The following is a 17,213-nucleotide window of genomic DNA, read 5'->3' as shown; positions in this document are numbered from 1 at the left end:
TTTTGATTGTCAAGAACTCATTTTGTATTTCTCACTCACAAGGCCCCAGTCCCAGCTTCTAGAACTTTCCTACTACTTTCTCATGTTGGAAAATTGCACTTAAGTAGCCAATAAGATTACTGGGCAGGAAGCCCAAGGACTGTGGCTGGATATACACTGTGCCAAAACTGAGTTCACACGAGGAGCAAGAATGCAAACAAAAAAAGAGGCATTATTATCATTTATCCAGCTGGATGTCTTGATGCCATTTTTAATGGACAGTCTCAGTTTCCAAATATTTAACATGTTTCATTTTATAGGATTCACAACCTCTCCATATATATGAGTCTCAAAACTGATCGTCATTGCTATTTCACACACCATAGCTCAAAGAAGTTACTAACTTACTGCATTAGTTACTTAACAATGGAACCATAACTTACACTCACCTCATTTGATTTCTAATTAAGTGGTCTTAGAAATAACCTAGCACAGATGACCATGGTAGAATCTCTTTTACCTGGAAATACTGGCTGTCAATGTCTCAACCTTCAGCATGGGAAACCTTTTCCTCACACTAACAAATCTGCAAGCCAAAATCAGTTTAGTGACTGCCTTTCCAGAATAAATGACCTCTGACACTGAATCATTTAGAAGAATAGCTCCTAAAGGAAGCTGATTACTGCATTCATAAGAATGCCTATTCAAATTGTCCATAATCACCTACTAGTTCAAGTAATTTGCACATTCAACATTTGAGTTTCTGTCCTATGCAACAACCTAGTCAAATGAATTTTGTTGTACATTTTCTTTGGTGGTGATAATATCTGGAAATTTTCTCATAAGGTTCCTGGCACATTAATAATTCTAATTAAAAATAAGAGACATTTGAATCGATTGTATATGCACAGTATATTTGTCATCAGATGGATCTGAATTGTAATCTTAGCTACGAATTGATATATAACCTTGAATATATATACATATGACTTTGTGCAGCTCTTTCCTCATCTCTTTTTAGAGATGGTAGACCACTTTGTGAACTATCATCAGCACAGAGTTCATGTATAAAGAATACCTAGTACAGGAGGAAAAACACAGTAGCTGCTCTCTAGATGATAGCTTATAATTATCATGATTGGATGCTAAAGCTATAGCTTTCATTAAGCTCAATTTGAATTGCCACCATCCTTTCATACAGCTCATATATTGACCTCAGGTTTGAGCTGTCTTCTTTAAGATGTTGGCTGGTCATTGCACTAATGCAAGAGAAATTTTCAGGCCTTGTTTTTCACATACTGTCCCAGACATGAAGCTATATACTTCCAGTGGTGTAGATGATAGCTAGTAATAATGTTGATTGGATTCTAATGAGAAAACAAAGAAACATAATCTATTCCTTGTTGGTTGTATCTCAAAACCTGAGCATAATTCCTTTGTATTTCACTAGAACAGTCTAAGTCCCCTGTCTTCCCTTATTAGCCATGCAGTCTGAGCAGGCTACTTCAAAGGCTATGCATTAGAAGAACTGTCATGTATTATAAACAGAATGGACCTATATCAGGAAACAAGTATTTTACATTATTGGTGTGTGCACAAATATTGTGTCTGAGTGTTAAGCAGCTCTTAGTACTATTAGTATTACTGCCTAATGGAAAGGTCCCCTTTTTACCTTTTGGTTAGTTCTCTGGTGTTGGAGAGTGGGGGAAGCATCTGTACAGAGAATTTCTTTGATAACTGCACAGTTTAATACCTTGTCCTCCATATACACATTTTACCAGAAGATCAAAGCTTATCAACCAGTTTTTTTCCTGTCTACTATATCACAGCACAGATGCTCACGGTTCAAATTCCCAGGACTCTTTCACCACGTGAACTTTAGATATTTCCTCATTAAGCCTGGCCTCTTGTCTTAGGAGGAGTCCAACACAGGGATTCTATACCATAGAAGGTTTTCAGGAGAGAAATTCTCTAAAGTTTGAGTCTTCAGCCAGTCTCTTCATTTGTCAATACACTGAATAGAGATGAATAGGCCTGGGAACTAGGATTATGGTGCTATGTGGGACTCTAGAAGAGCTTATGACTGGGAGACTTGAGATCTAATATAAAATGAAAATGGAAGGGAGTGAATGTGTAGGTGAGTAGGCAGAAAGCATTCTGATAGTGAAGACCTCACATTTGAGCTCATAGATAAGAAAAGGCAGATGACTCACATAATCTCTGAGCTGTGACCATCAGGAGATGATTAAGGAATGGAGGTGAAAACTAAAACACATGGATTCTAGTTCAAGTTTAGCCATGACTGCATGACCTTGGGCAAGTCACATAACTGTCCCAATCTTCAGGTTCCATGTTGATAAAATAAATGGCATATTGTTATTTTTATAAAGAAAAAGCCTCTGTATGACCTAGAGTCATGAGTACCAAATGAGGTAAATTCACAGATGTTTGCTCTAATATTCTTAATGATAATTCCGAATTTGTATGAGAAAAATAAAGGAGATACTAATAGGGATGAGCTGTGGGGTAATGCTTCAAACTTTTTAACTAGGCAAAGAATAGGAAAGTTCTAGGAAAACTTGGTTATGTATATTCTACTTATGTGTTATTACAAATGCAACATTTGAAGGCTTCTTCCTGAACTTAAGGGAAGCTATTTGGAAGGAATCAAATTCCCATTCTAAAAAAAATTGAATGAAAAGTATTGAGGCCCCATAGTTATGTGTCTAATGTGTTTCAAGTGCCCAGTCAAATACCTGGGCTATGATATGTATTATGGGCAAAGATAGATAGGAAGCTAAGCTCAAAGTCTTGTAGAGGAGAGAGATGTGTCCATTTCTAAATCATAATATTTTGAACAGAGTTCTTTAATCTGCTAAAGCTACTCCAGGTTCCTTGAAAAAGTAAAGAATCATGATGGGACCATGGTCTCGAATATAGAAAATGCTTCACAGAGGAGGTAGTTTTGGAAAACAAGTTGAAACATAAGTGAATGTTACATCTTAAGCAAAGGATCTGCCCAAGCAGAGGCATGGAAAAGCATGAGGCATTCGACAAATTGTAAGTTTTAAAGAAGGGCTGGGACCTAAATTATCAGAAAGCAAGTGACAAGAAATTAACCTAGTCAGTTAGGTCATACAGAGGCTGGTTCTGTATAAAAATAGCAGCTTATGGGTAGCAGAAGAATATAAAATTAGGAGAGACAGAGGTAAATAGGATTTTTTTCCTATTTAAAAAATTAATTAAAGAAATTCAATAAAGCATGAGGTACAAGACTCATGGAGGAAAAAAAGCCTAAAGGGGGGGTGTAGAGAAAGCAATGCCTGTTAACCACCTCCCATAATTTGCAGATATGTAAGCTTATCCATCTCCCAGGGTTGTGGCATGGTTGACATCAGATTACAACTAGAAGATAGCTTTGTAAAGGTGAGAAGAACTGTCCACATACAAGAACTGGCAATTAAAGTGAATCTTGCCAAAGGTGTAATGATCAAGAATGTGGGCTTAGGAAATCAGTTGGCTAGATACAGCCATATTACCTTGAACATATTTCTAGGCTTCTCTGTAACTCATTTTCACTGATGCACAGAGTGGAGATAATAAATGCACCTATTTTATTCCTTGTGTGTGGGTAAAATAAGCCACAGTTGTGGTGGAGTCTTGGAGGCTTTCCACGCTGGAGGGTCCCACATACACAAGAAGGTCTAGGGTTCCAAAGGCTGGAGGCTTTGGCAACAGCAGACCCCAATGACATGAGGAAGTCCTTGGTTCCAGAAAGGCTTAGTTTCATGGCAGATGGTGGATGGATCTGGATGTAACCCCCCACCCCCGAAACTCAGGGCAGTACTGAGTTAAATAGGGAGGGAGAAGGGAGGAGGATCTGGGGAAGAATCCTTAATTTGCTCTTCCCTCTGCCCTTCATTAGTATGTAAATCCCTAGGGCCTGAGGCCTCTAGTCACACCCTCTACCTGTACACTTTGGGAGGGGCTGTAATGGCCTACATGACTGAACAATGTAGATCTATGGAGACTAGACTGCATTTCAGGACTCTGGGTTCTGGGGACGTGGTCGAACGCCTGCCATTTTTCCCTTGGAGTCTCCGGGTCTAGGCCCATGCCCAGCCATGAATCAGGATACCCTTACAAGGTCCTACACTTGTGAAGATGAAATTAATAATAGAAGTAGGGGCTCAGAAAAGAGTCATCTTGCTATAAGTAGTGTTAGATTGTGACTCTTCCAAGCATCAGCATCCTTTCTGATATCATCATGATCTCATTAAAGAGCTCAGTGAAAGAGAATGAATGTGGCCCTACCATACAGACTCTTCTTCTTCACCACCCTTCCCTAAAAAGCTATCAGATGTTCATTAAGGCTCCTGGCTGGCTATATGAGGGCCAAATTTTCAGCCCAGCAGAGGCTCAGACATAATGGAGCTCACCAATGGCAATCTGACTTTACTTCTGCTCCTTCTACTACAGGCTTTCGCAATTTGCATGTGGATGACCAGATGGCAGTCATTCAGTATTCCTGGATGGGACTGATGGTATTTGCCATGGGTTGGCGGTCCTTCACTAATGTCAACTCCAGGATGCTCTACTTTGCACCTGACCTGGTTTTCAATGAGTAAGTACTCTTGTGATCAGGCTTTGGTCCCTTTGCTATCACTGGGGACTTTGGTCAGTCACTATTTGTTGAACAATTACTTTCATGCCAGACTATGCTCTGCACTTTCTAAAACCTGCCTCACTAAGTTCTCATGATAATCTGATCTGTTTTCATAGATAGTCATATTTTTTAGGATGTGGGAGTTTATATGTATCAAAATTAAACTGGCATTGGCCCTGACATTTTTTTTTCTTAAGAGATTTAATTTATATTTGTCTTCCTACCTGCTATATTTATCTTTCATGAATTTGTCCAAGGTCTCAGATTTTGGAATCATATTCTCTCCTCATGTCTTAGTTCAGCTATTATCCATGTCTTAATCTCTAGACAAGACCCCTTAATGTCTCTGACTTTCAGCTTCCTGAAATTTTCTCATAGAGCAACAATTATTTTAAATGGTAATTGATAGATGTGGTCTTCCTGGCCTATGATAGAGAAAATATTTTTAAAATGAAGACTTAAAAGAATCATTTTGGTCTAAGAATGGTGACTCGAAGAATCCCAGCATTCAAACGACAGAGGCAGGAAAATCAGGAACTCAAGGTTAAATTTACATTTATAGGACATTCAAAGCCAGTCACCAGCCTTGGTTACAGAGTAACATCTTCTTTCACTGAATAAGGAAGAAACAGAAAGGAAAAAATGAAAGGAAAGAGTGGGAGAGGGGAGGGAGAGGACAAAAAGGCAAGGTAAGGGGACAGACTAGGGATTTCGTTCTCATTCCCTTTCCCCTTTCCCTGTTAGTGTTTTCAGATTTTCCAGTAGCACTGTGAAAGGAGCTGACCAGAATAACTGTCCCAAGAACCTTGAGCTTGGTTCATTACAGGGAATCGTTTCAGCAAGGATAGGAATTATGCTTCCTCCCCCTTCGGGCCTTTAAATAAAATCCACAGGCCTGTGGTTCCTTTAAAGCATAGCAGTGCCATGAAAGGCAGAGTAAGTGTCCCCAACTGCTCTCTTTCAACCTAGCCAGCCCTGGTAGTCAGAAGCTAAGAATAGCCACTAGGATTTTGGTTTCCAGACCTTCCAAGAGTTACCTATGATGCCATCTTCTGGGCTAGACTTTGTAAAGCTTCATAGCTGTTCATTGTCTTCCCCAAGACCCTGCTATTCTGCATTGAATTAACTCTTCAAGCACTAGCTCCACCTTCTGCAAAACCCTGAAACCTTTGGAGTTATTTACCATGATCAATTTCTAAATATCTATTTCCCTCTCCCTCCACATATGCCTATAGTACTCCTCCTCAGCTTTGTAATTAGGTCTTGTTCATCTCATGAGAAGATGCCATAGAGCTTCTGAGGGCATCAGGCTTAGATCTATCAATCCACAAAGGTTGTGAAACAAGGCTCCATTCCATTTGTAGGAACCCATCGCATTACAGCCCTTAGAGTCCCTACAAATATCTAGGCCTGTATTTCTCAACATATGTAACTGTTGACATTTTGGAATGATGTTTTCACTGTGCAACATGTCATGCAGTTTTGCACTTAGTATTCCTTTTACCTGCTTGATTAAATAAGATTTCAGTCGTTTTGACAGAAAAATTCCCCTACTACATTTCTACTGTCCATTGGAAATGCTGTACTCTCCAGTAGAGAATCATTAATTGCTGTCAAATGAGGCCCAAAGAGACAGAGATGGGGACTTAATATTCAGAAAACCCATGTGCTACTCTGTGCAATACCAAAGCACTATTCTCAGTAAAGTTCTCTTCATTCTTTCCCTCTTTGTGGAAATCCTTTGTTGCAAGGATAATGGGCTTAAATTCCAATTCTGTAAACATGGGGAAATTGCTGCAGTTCTCTGAGTCATATAGTTCTCATCATAGAATGCTGTAACAATAAATAACATAGCAGCACCTTCCTTACACATCATTAACTAAGCACTTACCATGTGCCAGGCACTATGTTCAGTGTTTTCCAATCTTCATTTTCCCTTTCATCTACTCTTCTATCAATGCCTCCTTCTGCTCTCTTGGTGAATCCCAATCCTACACATTATTTTTACCCTACTTTCCATCCCCTTTCCTTCCTTTAATTCTCTCCCAGTTCTTTCTCCCTGCTTCCTGTTTATTTCCTCTTTGAATTCCATTCATTGCTTATTCCTCTTCTCTCCTATCCATTCCCTATTCTTTTCCGTCTCAGGGGCCTGCAGCAATATTCTAGGAATCTTTTATGCCAGGACCATGATTTCAAACACTGCAGTGTTGACATCAACAGAGGCGTGCAAATACAATGGAGACAGAAGCAAAGCCAGGCTCCAGGGGCAGCAGAACTTACTCAAATTTCCTCTAGGGTAAAAGAGTTTAGAGCAGCATTGTTCTGCTCAATTGACTTGTGATACCATCTAAACACTTCCCTTGTCCAGTTGGATTTCAGCCTGGATTGAATAATTCACCACCTGCTACCTTCTCTCCTTCTCCAGGGCAGCCAAGGTCTCTATGAGATAGGTTGCAGAATATCAAAACATGGCCTTTATAGTCCATCTGGGAAGTCTTTGTCCTCATCACTTAGACACTTAAGCTGGTGTCAAATTCCTTTTCCTTTCTTCATATGCTACAAATGAATTCACCTCTCTCTCTCTCTCTCTCTCTCTCTCTCTCTCTCTCTCTCTCTTTCTCATGCACTCACACATGCACGAATGCACATGCACACACACAGAGTTCTGAACTTAAAGGCCTATTAGTTGTCTTTTTTTAGAGGCTTGCCATAGCCAGACATGGAACAGAGAGGTTGCCTCCACCCTGAAGCTGTCCGAGTCTTGGCCACTTCTCCATATAATTTATAGGTGATAATGTGATAATCTGTTCACAAGTCACTATAAGAAAGCAGCTCACAGATGTTAACAACTCCCAAACTGTGGTAAGGAACAGTCAGTCTATGAGGGAGTGGGCTCCCCTCTGCAGAGGACATCAAGAATAGACATTGCAAAACACCCCTAGCACATTTAGAAGCACTGGAACTCATTGTGTAAAGGGCAATGAGCAGTTTATATGTATTTCTAGGTGTTTTTAAAGAAATGATTATGTTTCTCTTACAGGAAATGGCAGGCAAGGGTGTTGACAAGATAAACACCTGTGGCTAGTTGCAAATCCTGATATTCTTACATGGAAGAGCAGCTTGCCTGAGTTGTCTCTCTGAGAAATCCTGAAATGAGCCACCTAGGTGGATGCTTCTGGCTCTGGCCTTAGCTGTGATCTTAGCACCGTAGTCAGGGAGACCATGTGCCTGCCCCATTGTGTTCATTTGCTCCTGCTTTCCTGTCCCTGACTCAGGAAACAGAAAGGAAATAAAGACCTGGAAATTCCATGTGCTAAACCATATCCTGACTAGGGAAGATGAGTCTGTATCAGGCTATCAGAAGTTTTGGGCATAGGGGGAACAGCATAGTTCCTTGTCACTGTAGTCTGACCAAGACAAATAGCCAGATTTTTTTTTCTTGGAGAATCTAGGGTGGGAGGCACAACAGGAATCATTTCGTGTGGGCTGGTGGGAAGCCTCTCCCTCATTTTTCCTTTTCATCTGTGTGTCTCTTGCTTAGGTACCGCATGCACAAGTCACGGATGTACAGTCAGTGTGTGAGGATGAGGCACCTCTCTCAAGAGTTTGGATGGCTCCAGATAACCCCCCAGGAGTTCCTGTGCATGAAAGCACTGCTACTCTTCAGCATTAGTAAGTGCCTGTGACTATACAGGAAGCCACTGGTAGCACAGAAACTCTAGGGGCCCTCCATTTCTCATTAAAATGTTAGGGAGAGCACAGCTTCTGAGCATTCCCCTTCTCTCTCCCTCCCTTCACCTTCCATGTTCCCTGAGCATCCTTTCTCCTTACAAAGACCAATTTTACATGTAGAGAATGGTTTCATTGGTAGAATTCAGCCTCTACCAGTTTTTCCATTCTCATTCTTCACTGACATGAAGCCTTTTAAGGAGGTTAGAGGAGACCTCTAAAATATCCTGCAGCCTTTACTATAGAAATAGGCACGAGCCACCTTGCATTCCTTGCAGAGGAGTACAACAGGAGGGATCACCTCCCAGAGTACATTTCCTCTTCTAGCAACCAAAAAAGGCTGAGGTAAGAATCTAAGACAGGGCTTGCTTGGTAGTCAAGGAAGTTTTTTGTTTTGCTTTGTTTTGTTTTGTTTTGTTTGTTTTGTTTTGTTTTGTTTTTTGATATTTCCTCTAAGCAGAGTTTAATGGGGAGAATGAAGGCATTTGGTATTTGATAAGCCAGGTTTTTTGAGTGTCTAAATCATAGTTGGATGGATAAAAAAAAAGTTGTTTGGGATCTGAGAAATGGGTACATGGAAAAACTAGTAAAAAAAAATGTTTAGTCTATTTTCCCTAACTCCCACCATGTTAGGAATAGAAAATCCTTTACTCTGAAGGCCCCAGGCATACAGACTTCAACTGAGAGAAAGCCCAATAAATGGCTCCCTCTGTGTGGGGATGGGGGATCAAGTTTGTGGTCAGAAAACTTGGTGCTTTGTCTAATGTTCCTTCGTGGGCATGCTGCCCCTCCCCATTCTTTCTTCATCCCACATCAGTTCCAGTGGATGGGCTGAAAAATCAGAAATTCTTTGATGAACTTCGAATGAACTACATCAAGGAACTCGATCGCATCATTGCATGCAAAAGAAAAAATCCCACATCCTGCTCAAGGCGCTTCTACCAGCTCACCAAGCTCCTGGATTCTGTGCAGCCTGTAAGCAAACTACAGAGGGTGCTTTATCAGGGAGAGCAGCTTGATAGAGCCCAGTGATAATAAGCTCCTGTAGGGTCTGGCACCACCTGTTAGGAGGTGCTTCCATTTGCCTCTGGCTTTGAGTATGGTCCAAGAAGAAAATGCAATGGAGAAGAAAGGATCACAGGTCACAGTGTCCCAGCTGGATGTTGTGAAAGGGGTGGAGGAGTTGAGTACAGAGAAGCTGGGTTGCAGGGAAGAAGCTTAAAGCAGATGAGTTCCCCACACAGGCAAAACAGGGGTAGATATTTTTCCTTCCTTTTTTTCTTGAGTCATATACGTGTGTGTGTGTGTGTGTGTGTGTGTGTGTGTGTGTGTGTGTGTGTGTGTGTAGAAGGGAGAAAGGGAGAATAGGAAGGAGGGAGGTAGAAAGAGAGTGTGTGTGTACAATGGAGAGAAGAAAACAGCAACACTAAGTCTTAAATCAGAGGACTTGAAATGCTGTAAATGATCTCTAGGAGTCCACAGTGCCACCATGAGAATCATTTATCAAACACACAAATGAATAGATACACACACACACACACACACACACACACACACACACACACACACACACTGGGCAGGATCAAGGATAAGCAAAGGGGAAAATTCAAAGGGTACTAGAATTCAGAAGTGGGAGAAGACCTGGGCAGGAGCCATGTTTTTATTAAACCAAGTTTTCTCTGTCTTTTACTCTCCCTACAGATTGCAAGAGAGCTGCATCAGTTCACTTTTGACCTGCTAATCAAGTCCCATATGGTGAGCGTGGACTTTCCTGAAATGATGGCAGAGATCATCTCTGTGCAAGTGCCCAAGATCCTTTCTGGGAAAGTCAAGCCCATCTATTTCCACACACAGTGAAGATTTGGAAACCCTAATACCCAAACCCACCTTGTTCCCCTTTCACATGTCTTCTGCCTGTTATATAACTCTGCACTACTTCTCTGCAGTGCCTTGGGGGAAATTCCTCTACTGATATACAGTCTGTCATGAACATGTTCCTCATTTCTATTTCCTGGGCTTTTCCTTCTTTCCTTTTCTTCTACCCCTCTTTCACCCTCCCATGGCACATTTTGAATCTGCTGCACATTGTGGCTTCTGCTTGTGTTTTGACTTCTGTTGTATTTCATTGAATCTGTGATGATCCTCTTGTGGCCCAGTGTCAATTGTGCTTGTTTATAGCACTGTGCTGTGTGCCAACCAAGCAAATGTTTACTCACCTTATGCCATGGCAAATTTAGAGAGCTATAAGTATCTGGGGAAGAAACAAACAGAGATAATAAAAAGAAAAAAAAAACAAAAAACAAAACCAACAAACAAAACATTCTAGGTTTGTTTCTTCATGGTATACAAATAAGCATATAGGATTTCCAAAGAAGCCATCAGTGACTAGAAGAAAGTAAAACAAACAAACCAAAAAAAAAACCATAAATCCATGAGGAGTCACTGTTTTTGTTCATCCTGTCTCTCTGTGGGAAACTTCAGTTGTTGCTAATGGCTATTGCCATTAAAGAGCAGGATGACTCCAAAGCTTACTGATAGGGTAGAGAGAAAGAGGACAAGGAGGGCAGATGGATAACCATTACCTCCCCACAACCTTGTCCCTAAGTCCTACAGTGCTCAGTTGCAGTGCAGTTCATTGTACTGAAATGTGCTTCTTGTTTGAAAACTTGTCTGCATGTGAATGCCTCCTCATTCCAATCCTTTTCTCTCTTAACCTCTGCTTCCACCCTCAATTGACTTTCAATAGCTTTTCTCAGAGCTTGTACTAAATGTTCTCTTTAGCCAAAACTTGGCCACTTTCACTGAAGTTATGTCAGTGAGAAGAAAGAGGAAAGATCTGACTCTTTGGAAGGCTCCATTCAGATTTATGTTCATATTTCCATGTGTGAGCCATAGTGGAGCTTTGTGGCTGGAGTCAGAGGAAAAGGAAGTGATGGCTTAGCCATTCTCTCTTTAAAGATAGTGACTAGTTGATCCTATAGTGCAATCATCTTTTCCTCTACTTTTAAAGGACCTACAGACTCCGTCCAGCCACATTCTCCCTGCACAAGTCTTCAGTGTTCAGTGGCCCTGAACTTCACTATAAAGCATTTAAGCCAAGGTGGTAAAGCTTGTACACTTCTTTGGACCTGTTTGTAGACACTGCTAAGATCTCCCTCTCACCACCACCACAAAGGCTAGCAGACCAGCAGCCACAGCATCTATGTTTAGATGTCAATAGTGTAAAAGACATCTCACTCAATGTCTTTCATCAACAGTCAACTTCTGGAGCCCTTAGACAATTTGGAAAGAAAGCATCAAAGGGACCAGACAAACTGGGCATCTTGCCCTTGTCCTTCAGAGACAATATATTCCTATCAAGTGGAGAAATGTCAATTTCCTCCTCATAACAACTAAGGGGGCTACCCAAACCACAGTGGAGGAGAAAACTAAGTTACCCAGCTGGGGAAAACGAAGACACTAGAACCAGAAAGCATAGGATTTTTTCCTTTCCATCCAGCATACCCACTGGCAGAAATGATGGAAAGAAGAATGAAGGCCAGAAGAAAATACAGACTACTGAAGTCTTCAGAAGCAAAGTCTAAAGTCAGATGAACACCATCTGGCTAGATGGGCACCAGTTTGCTCATCCTCCTCTATTGCAATTGCTGAGCTGACTTTGGCCAAAGTTACTCAGAATCTCCACAATAGTTGTCACCTCTCAGTCAGAGGGTGCAGGACCAGTGAGACATTCTATAGAACCGTGACTCCCGTTGGACAGACCTGGCCAGTGTAGCTACAAATAGACTGCACCCATAAACTCAGGGCATGCCCTGGGTCACTGGCTTCATGTAGTCTGTTGGCAGCCTTCTTTACTGTGGACTCTGTCCCTCAACCTTGAGTGCAGGAGGAATGTCCACCTACTCTTGCATTTGTATCATTCCTCCTCACTCAGCTCTTCACTTCCCTGCAGAGCTTAAGAAATCAGGGGCCAGCTGCCAAGCCAACCATTTTGGTTGGTATACTATGTTCATTGAAAAGGTGGTTTCTGAGTGACAGGTTTTTTTCCCTGATTTCTTTGTTGATATTAATAGCAAAAACAAACTTGCAAAACAACTTCTTTAACAAGGGAGGGAGAATATAAGATGGGTGATATGCTAATCCAACCCTGCTGGACAAAAACTGAAGCTGACAGGTTACATTTTTTAAAAATAGGACAGTTTCTGATTTGCTTTGTGATGACACCATCTGGCTTATGTACAGGATCTCTCTTAGCTGTACCTTAAGCAGAAAAAAATATCATTACTTTTTTTAGTTAAACTAGGTTACATTTTAACAGTTCCTTTACATCTATTCTGAAGCAATTTTTGTCTTCTGTGGTACATGGATTTTATTATAACATTCTAATATTTGTCTTTGTAAATACTAGGGACTCTTCGTTCCATTTCTCTAGGAAGCTTTTCATCTTATGGAGTTCCAAATCATGACTCTTGTCTTTATGAATATATATGTTTTTTACTTGCAAAAGCCAAAAATCAGTGAAACAGCAGTGCAATTAATGTAACACCAACTAAACTCCAAGTTTCCAAGTGACAATATTAGAGAAAAGCAGCATACACGCGGCTTTATGCCTACTGCTTCTGCGGTAGGGCTTGAGTGAGCAATGGAAGCTGTAGCTTGGCTGTGTTCTCCCACACAAGCAAAGAAGAGATTGGTTTTTGCTTTTTGGATTTTGTGTTTCTTTTCTATTTTATTTTGTTTTGCTTTCTTTGGCCATCAATGTTCCAGCTAATATGATTGGCAGAGTAAGCACTCTCTACTCAGCAGAGTGGATGTTGCTGGTACACTATGCTCACCTGTGAACGATTGGCCATTTCTCCGTTCATTTGGTTAAGACAGAAGATGAGGATCACTTACTGGACAAGTCATGGTGATCATCTCCAAAGAGGTTTGCAGTGCTTAATGGGAATGGAATATGAGGACAAGAAAAAGAGGAGCACCATGGAGAAGGTCCAACTGGGCTGGACAGCAGAAGGCTGCCAAAGTCACGAACTCTGTGATTAAAGAAGAGTCGTGTAGTGCTTTCCACTCTCATTCACCAGGCAGCTCACCATGTGTGGACTCTGAGCTGACATGGGAGTTGGCTTCTTTGTTCCATAGATTTTCTAAGCCACAGGCAATATTATCGTTCTTGGAAAGTTCATTATTTTTTTAAATTACCTTACTTTGAGAAAGGGATTTTTTTGAAGGATTCTGTCATATATCTTTGGAAAACAGAAAATCAGTAATATGTATATTTTTATGTATGTTCACTGGCACTAGAAAAAAAGAAAAAAAAAGAGGTTAAAAAAAAAAGCTTCACTCTGTCCTTTGGGTAGTTGCTAACGTTAATTGTCCAGGTTGAGAAATGCGCTTCTGCTAACATCCTTCTCTGTCCACATTCTATTTCTAAATACATATAGGTATATATAACAAGATATATTCAACACACTTTAAGAAAAAAAGTATGTCAACCATCCACATAATAACCTGATACTCCACAAATGACCTGACTTTAAGCTTTAAGTAGCTTCTAACTGTTTCATTCAGTACATATGGCCTTGCCACCTTCTTTCCCTTAAATTTGGCAAGGCACAAAGGCCCAAGCCACGCTAATACCTCCCTAAGACTTATGCCAGCACCATACTTCAGAAGGTTTTCTGAAGACAACTGACTTGCTATCCCTGCATGGCCCTAGCATGGTCCTCCAAATACAAGAGACTAATTATAAATCTCCTCCACTAATTGCCTGGGTAAGAGGTCATTGGGCCAAAGGCAAGATTCTTATGCTTATGAACCACGAATGCTGACCTACTAGATTAAATCACAAACCGAAAGTCAAAAGAAGCCATTTAGCATGTGAAACTTTTTGGACTAAGAAGTTTCTCTCTTGGCCGCCTTTGCAAACAGGTTTGTTCTAACCACTTATCTCTTTGAAAATCTTTGAAGGCCTATTTTTAAGTAGAAAAGGAGATGAAAGTATTGCATTATGTAACCAAAGATTATATTGTATCTGCTAAGATACCAAAATTTAAAGGCAGGGAAGGAGCAAGCATTAGTGCCTCTTTGGTAAACTATCCAAAGACAGACTGAAGGACTTTTCTGATGACTGACTTAGAAGACTTTGTGGGGAGGGGTCGTCTCACAATATACATATTTAGAAGTGTTGAGAATAATTCGGGGGGGGGGAAATGGGATTATAGTGTCCTTCACTAACTGATTTTATAAGCAGAACTAGCTTTCCTTTTTTTAAGTAGTTACAGAGCAAATTCTTGAAGCTCCATCTTTGCATGGTTGGAAATGGAGCTGGTCTTGGCCACTGTGTTTACTAGTGCCCATGTTAGCTTATTTGAAGATGTGAAGCCCTTGATGAGAAGGGGTACATTTAAAGGATTAGATTTTTGCACTAGAAGGAGGGCAGGCAGAAACCCTCATTTCTGCCCAGTTTAGACAGCACAAAAAGTTCTCTGCAGTTTAAGGCAGAAAGTTGAAATATATTGTAAATGAGTACTTGTATCCATGTTTCAAAACTGAATTATATATATAGATGTAATGTGTTCTGATAGCTTTACCTTTCTCTGCACCTTTATATTTGGTTCCAGGTCATATCTGATGCCATGTATTTGTAAGAGAGGTTGCAGTTACATTTTTGGATGCTCTCTCAGAATGGATAAGACACCTGGATTGATCAGATAACTGAGATCTCTTCCCTTCTTGGGCCTGGTGTTGAAACCTTGCAAAGGGGTGGAAGAGGAAAGGGTAGGGTACATGATGTATTGCACTTTACTAGCTTAAGACAGATGAATGTGGAAAGGGTGGTGAAATTTCATTGAAATTACCTTGGAATTGTAATAGGGAGAAATCCAGATGTGGGGCCAGGTACCCACCCAAAGGACTGGCCAGCAGCCTCTTCATGGAATCTGAGGCATTGGAAAAAGGAAGGTTATTTCCTTGATTTTCACCATTCTTGTTAGAGAAGGGCAGTTGCCTGATCTTGGGAACCTGGAGCAAACGCTCCTTCTGTCACATCAATTCTTTCCCCTGCGATTGAGGTGCTCTTGCTACTGGGTGTCCGTGTGCTCTAATTCTGGTTTTGGATATGTTCTGTAAAGATTTTGACAATTGATAATGTATTTTTCTCTGTTAAAAATTTGTTAGTGTGTTAGAAGTCGTATCTCTGTAGGTACAGGTCCTTTGCTACTCATGAGTAGAGGGATTTTTTTTTCTTCAATTAAAAGTTTGACCCTGGGGTCTGTTGCCCAGAGCCCATCCAGAAAAATCCACATTTGTCAATATTTTTCTGAAATTTCAATCAAGGTAACAAATCACTGGGAGTTCTCTTACCCCTCAAAAAAAAGTGGCTAATTGAATTTGGCAGGTGGTGTTTTAAAGAAAAAAAATAAACAGCCTTTGACTCAGTTTTAATATTACCCAATTTAATCTGTCCAGGAAGCAGGTAATGTGTATTAATTAGTTTCCAATCCTGGTTGAGTATAACAAGGTTCTACTTTGTTTCCTAGTTCCTTTTGTCCCTTGGCCTTTCATGGAATGAAATAAGAAGCTGTGAAATGGGCAGCACTGGTAACATGGAACAGTTTCCATGTGAGCTACCCAGTAAGACTATTATTTAGCTGCAGATACTATTGGCCAACAACAACTGAAGCACACACATATCCATTACCTAAAGGAAAAACAGTTCTGAAATGCTGCTGCTTCTGTGCAGGCACCCTGTCTGTCTGCTGCCTCAGAGTTTGAGTCATTGTATTCTATAGAACAGATTGACCAGGTTTACAGTATCTTATGGCCTTAGCACCTGGTGCTAACTATCCTGCAGGTAATTGCCTATGGGGTGTCCTATAAACCACTTCCATCACTGAAAGCAGCCACTAATGGAATCCCCCAGGTTAAAGAAAAAAAGAGAGATGGTCCTCCACTACTCTTTGACACACACCCCTGCTTTCCTCTAGACAGATAGACTGGACATTGATTAGGGAATACCTGGCAGATGACATGCTTACACTGCCCTGGAGATTAATTTGGCAGTAGGAGGGGATAGACAATGTAAAGAAAGATAAGAATTAAATCTGGATGTGGAGAGAGCAAAGAGAAAGCATTATTCAATTATTTTTTCAAAAGAAACCCATTTATTTTGCTTGAAACTTCTTTTGATGGGGCTTCAGTTCTCAGAGCAGCACTTGGCCTCCACTGGGCAGCAGGACCAGCCCCAAGCGCTAGTGTTCTGTTCTCTTTTTGTAATCTTGGAATCTTTTGTTGCTCTAAATACAATTAAAAATGGCAGAAACTTGTTTGTTGGAATACATGTGTGACTCTTGGTTTGTCTCTGCGTCTGGTTTTAGAAATGTCATCCATTGTATAAAATATTGGCTTGTTGGTCTGCCAGCTAAAACTTGGCCACGGCCCCTGTTGTGACTGCAGGCTCAAGTTATTGTTAACAAAGAGCCCCGAGAAAAGCTGCTAATGTCCTCTTATCACCATTGTTAATTTGTTAAAACATAAAACAATCTAAAATTTCAGATGAATGTCATCAGAGTTCTTTTCATTAGCTCTTTTTATTGGCTGTCTTTATTGGAGTCAAGAATTGGTATCATGCCCAGTGGCCTTTTATGCTACTTTGATTTTCATATATTTTTAAAACTCTTAGCCAGTGGTTATAAATTTGCCCTGTCTTAACCTTAACATAGGTTGACTCGAGACCACCAAAATAACAGCGCATCTGTGTCAGAAAGCACAGATGAACACCAACAGCTCATCACAACCTTTTGTGAGAAGCCCCAAGCTTGTTAGATAGGGGAAATCTGCA

The 17,213-nt window shown here is 40.7% G+C and overlaps 1 protein-coding gene across 1 annotated transcript in view; it reads left to right on the top strand.

The window, feature by feature from the left end:
- The window catches only part of Ar (androgen receptor), a 163,869-nt gene extending 152,770 nt beyond the window's left edge, over window positions 1–11,099 (top strand). Inside the window, exons 5-8 of the mRNA XM_028770032.1 lie at window positions 4,459–4,603; window positions 8,187–8,317; window positions 9,192–9,349; window positions 10,076–11,099. Coding sequence (XP_028625865.1) covers window positions 4,459–4,603; window positions 8,187–8,317; window positions 9,192–9,349; window positions 10,076–10,231 — 590 coding nt within the window. The 3' untranslated portion in view covers window positions 10,232–11,099. The remainder of the gene's footprint in view (window positions 1–4,458; window positions 4,604–8,186; window positions 8,318–9,191; window positions 9,350–10,075) is intronic.
- Window positions 11,100–17,213: the final 6,114 nt, after the last annotated feature.

The sequence above is a fragment of the Grammomys surdaster genome, unplaced genomic scaffold, assembly GCF_004785775.1.
Source record: "Grammomys surdaster isolate TR1022 unplaced genomic scaffold, NIH_TR_1.0 197, whole genome shotgun sequence".
Lineage (NCBI taxonomy): Eukaryota > Metazoa > Chordata > Mammalia > Rodentia > Muridae > Grammomys > Grammomys surdaster.
Note: the sequence above shows the minus strand (reverse complement) of the source record. Positions and strands in the feature narration are given on the sequence as shown.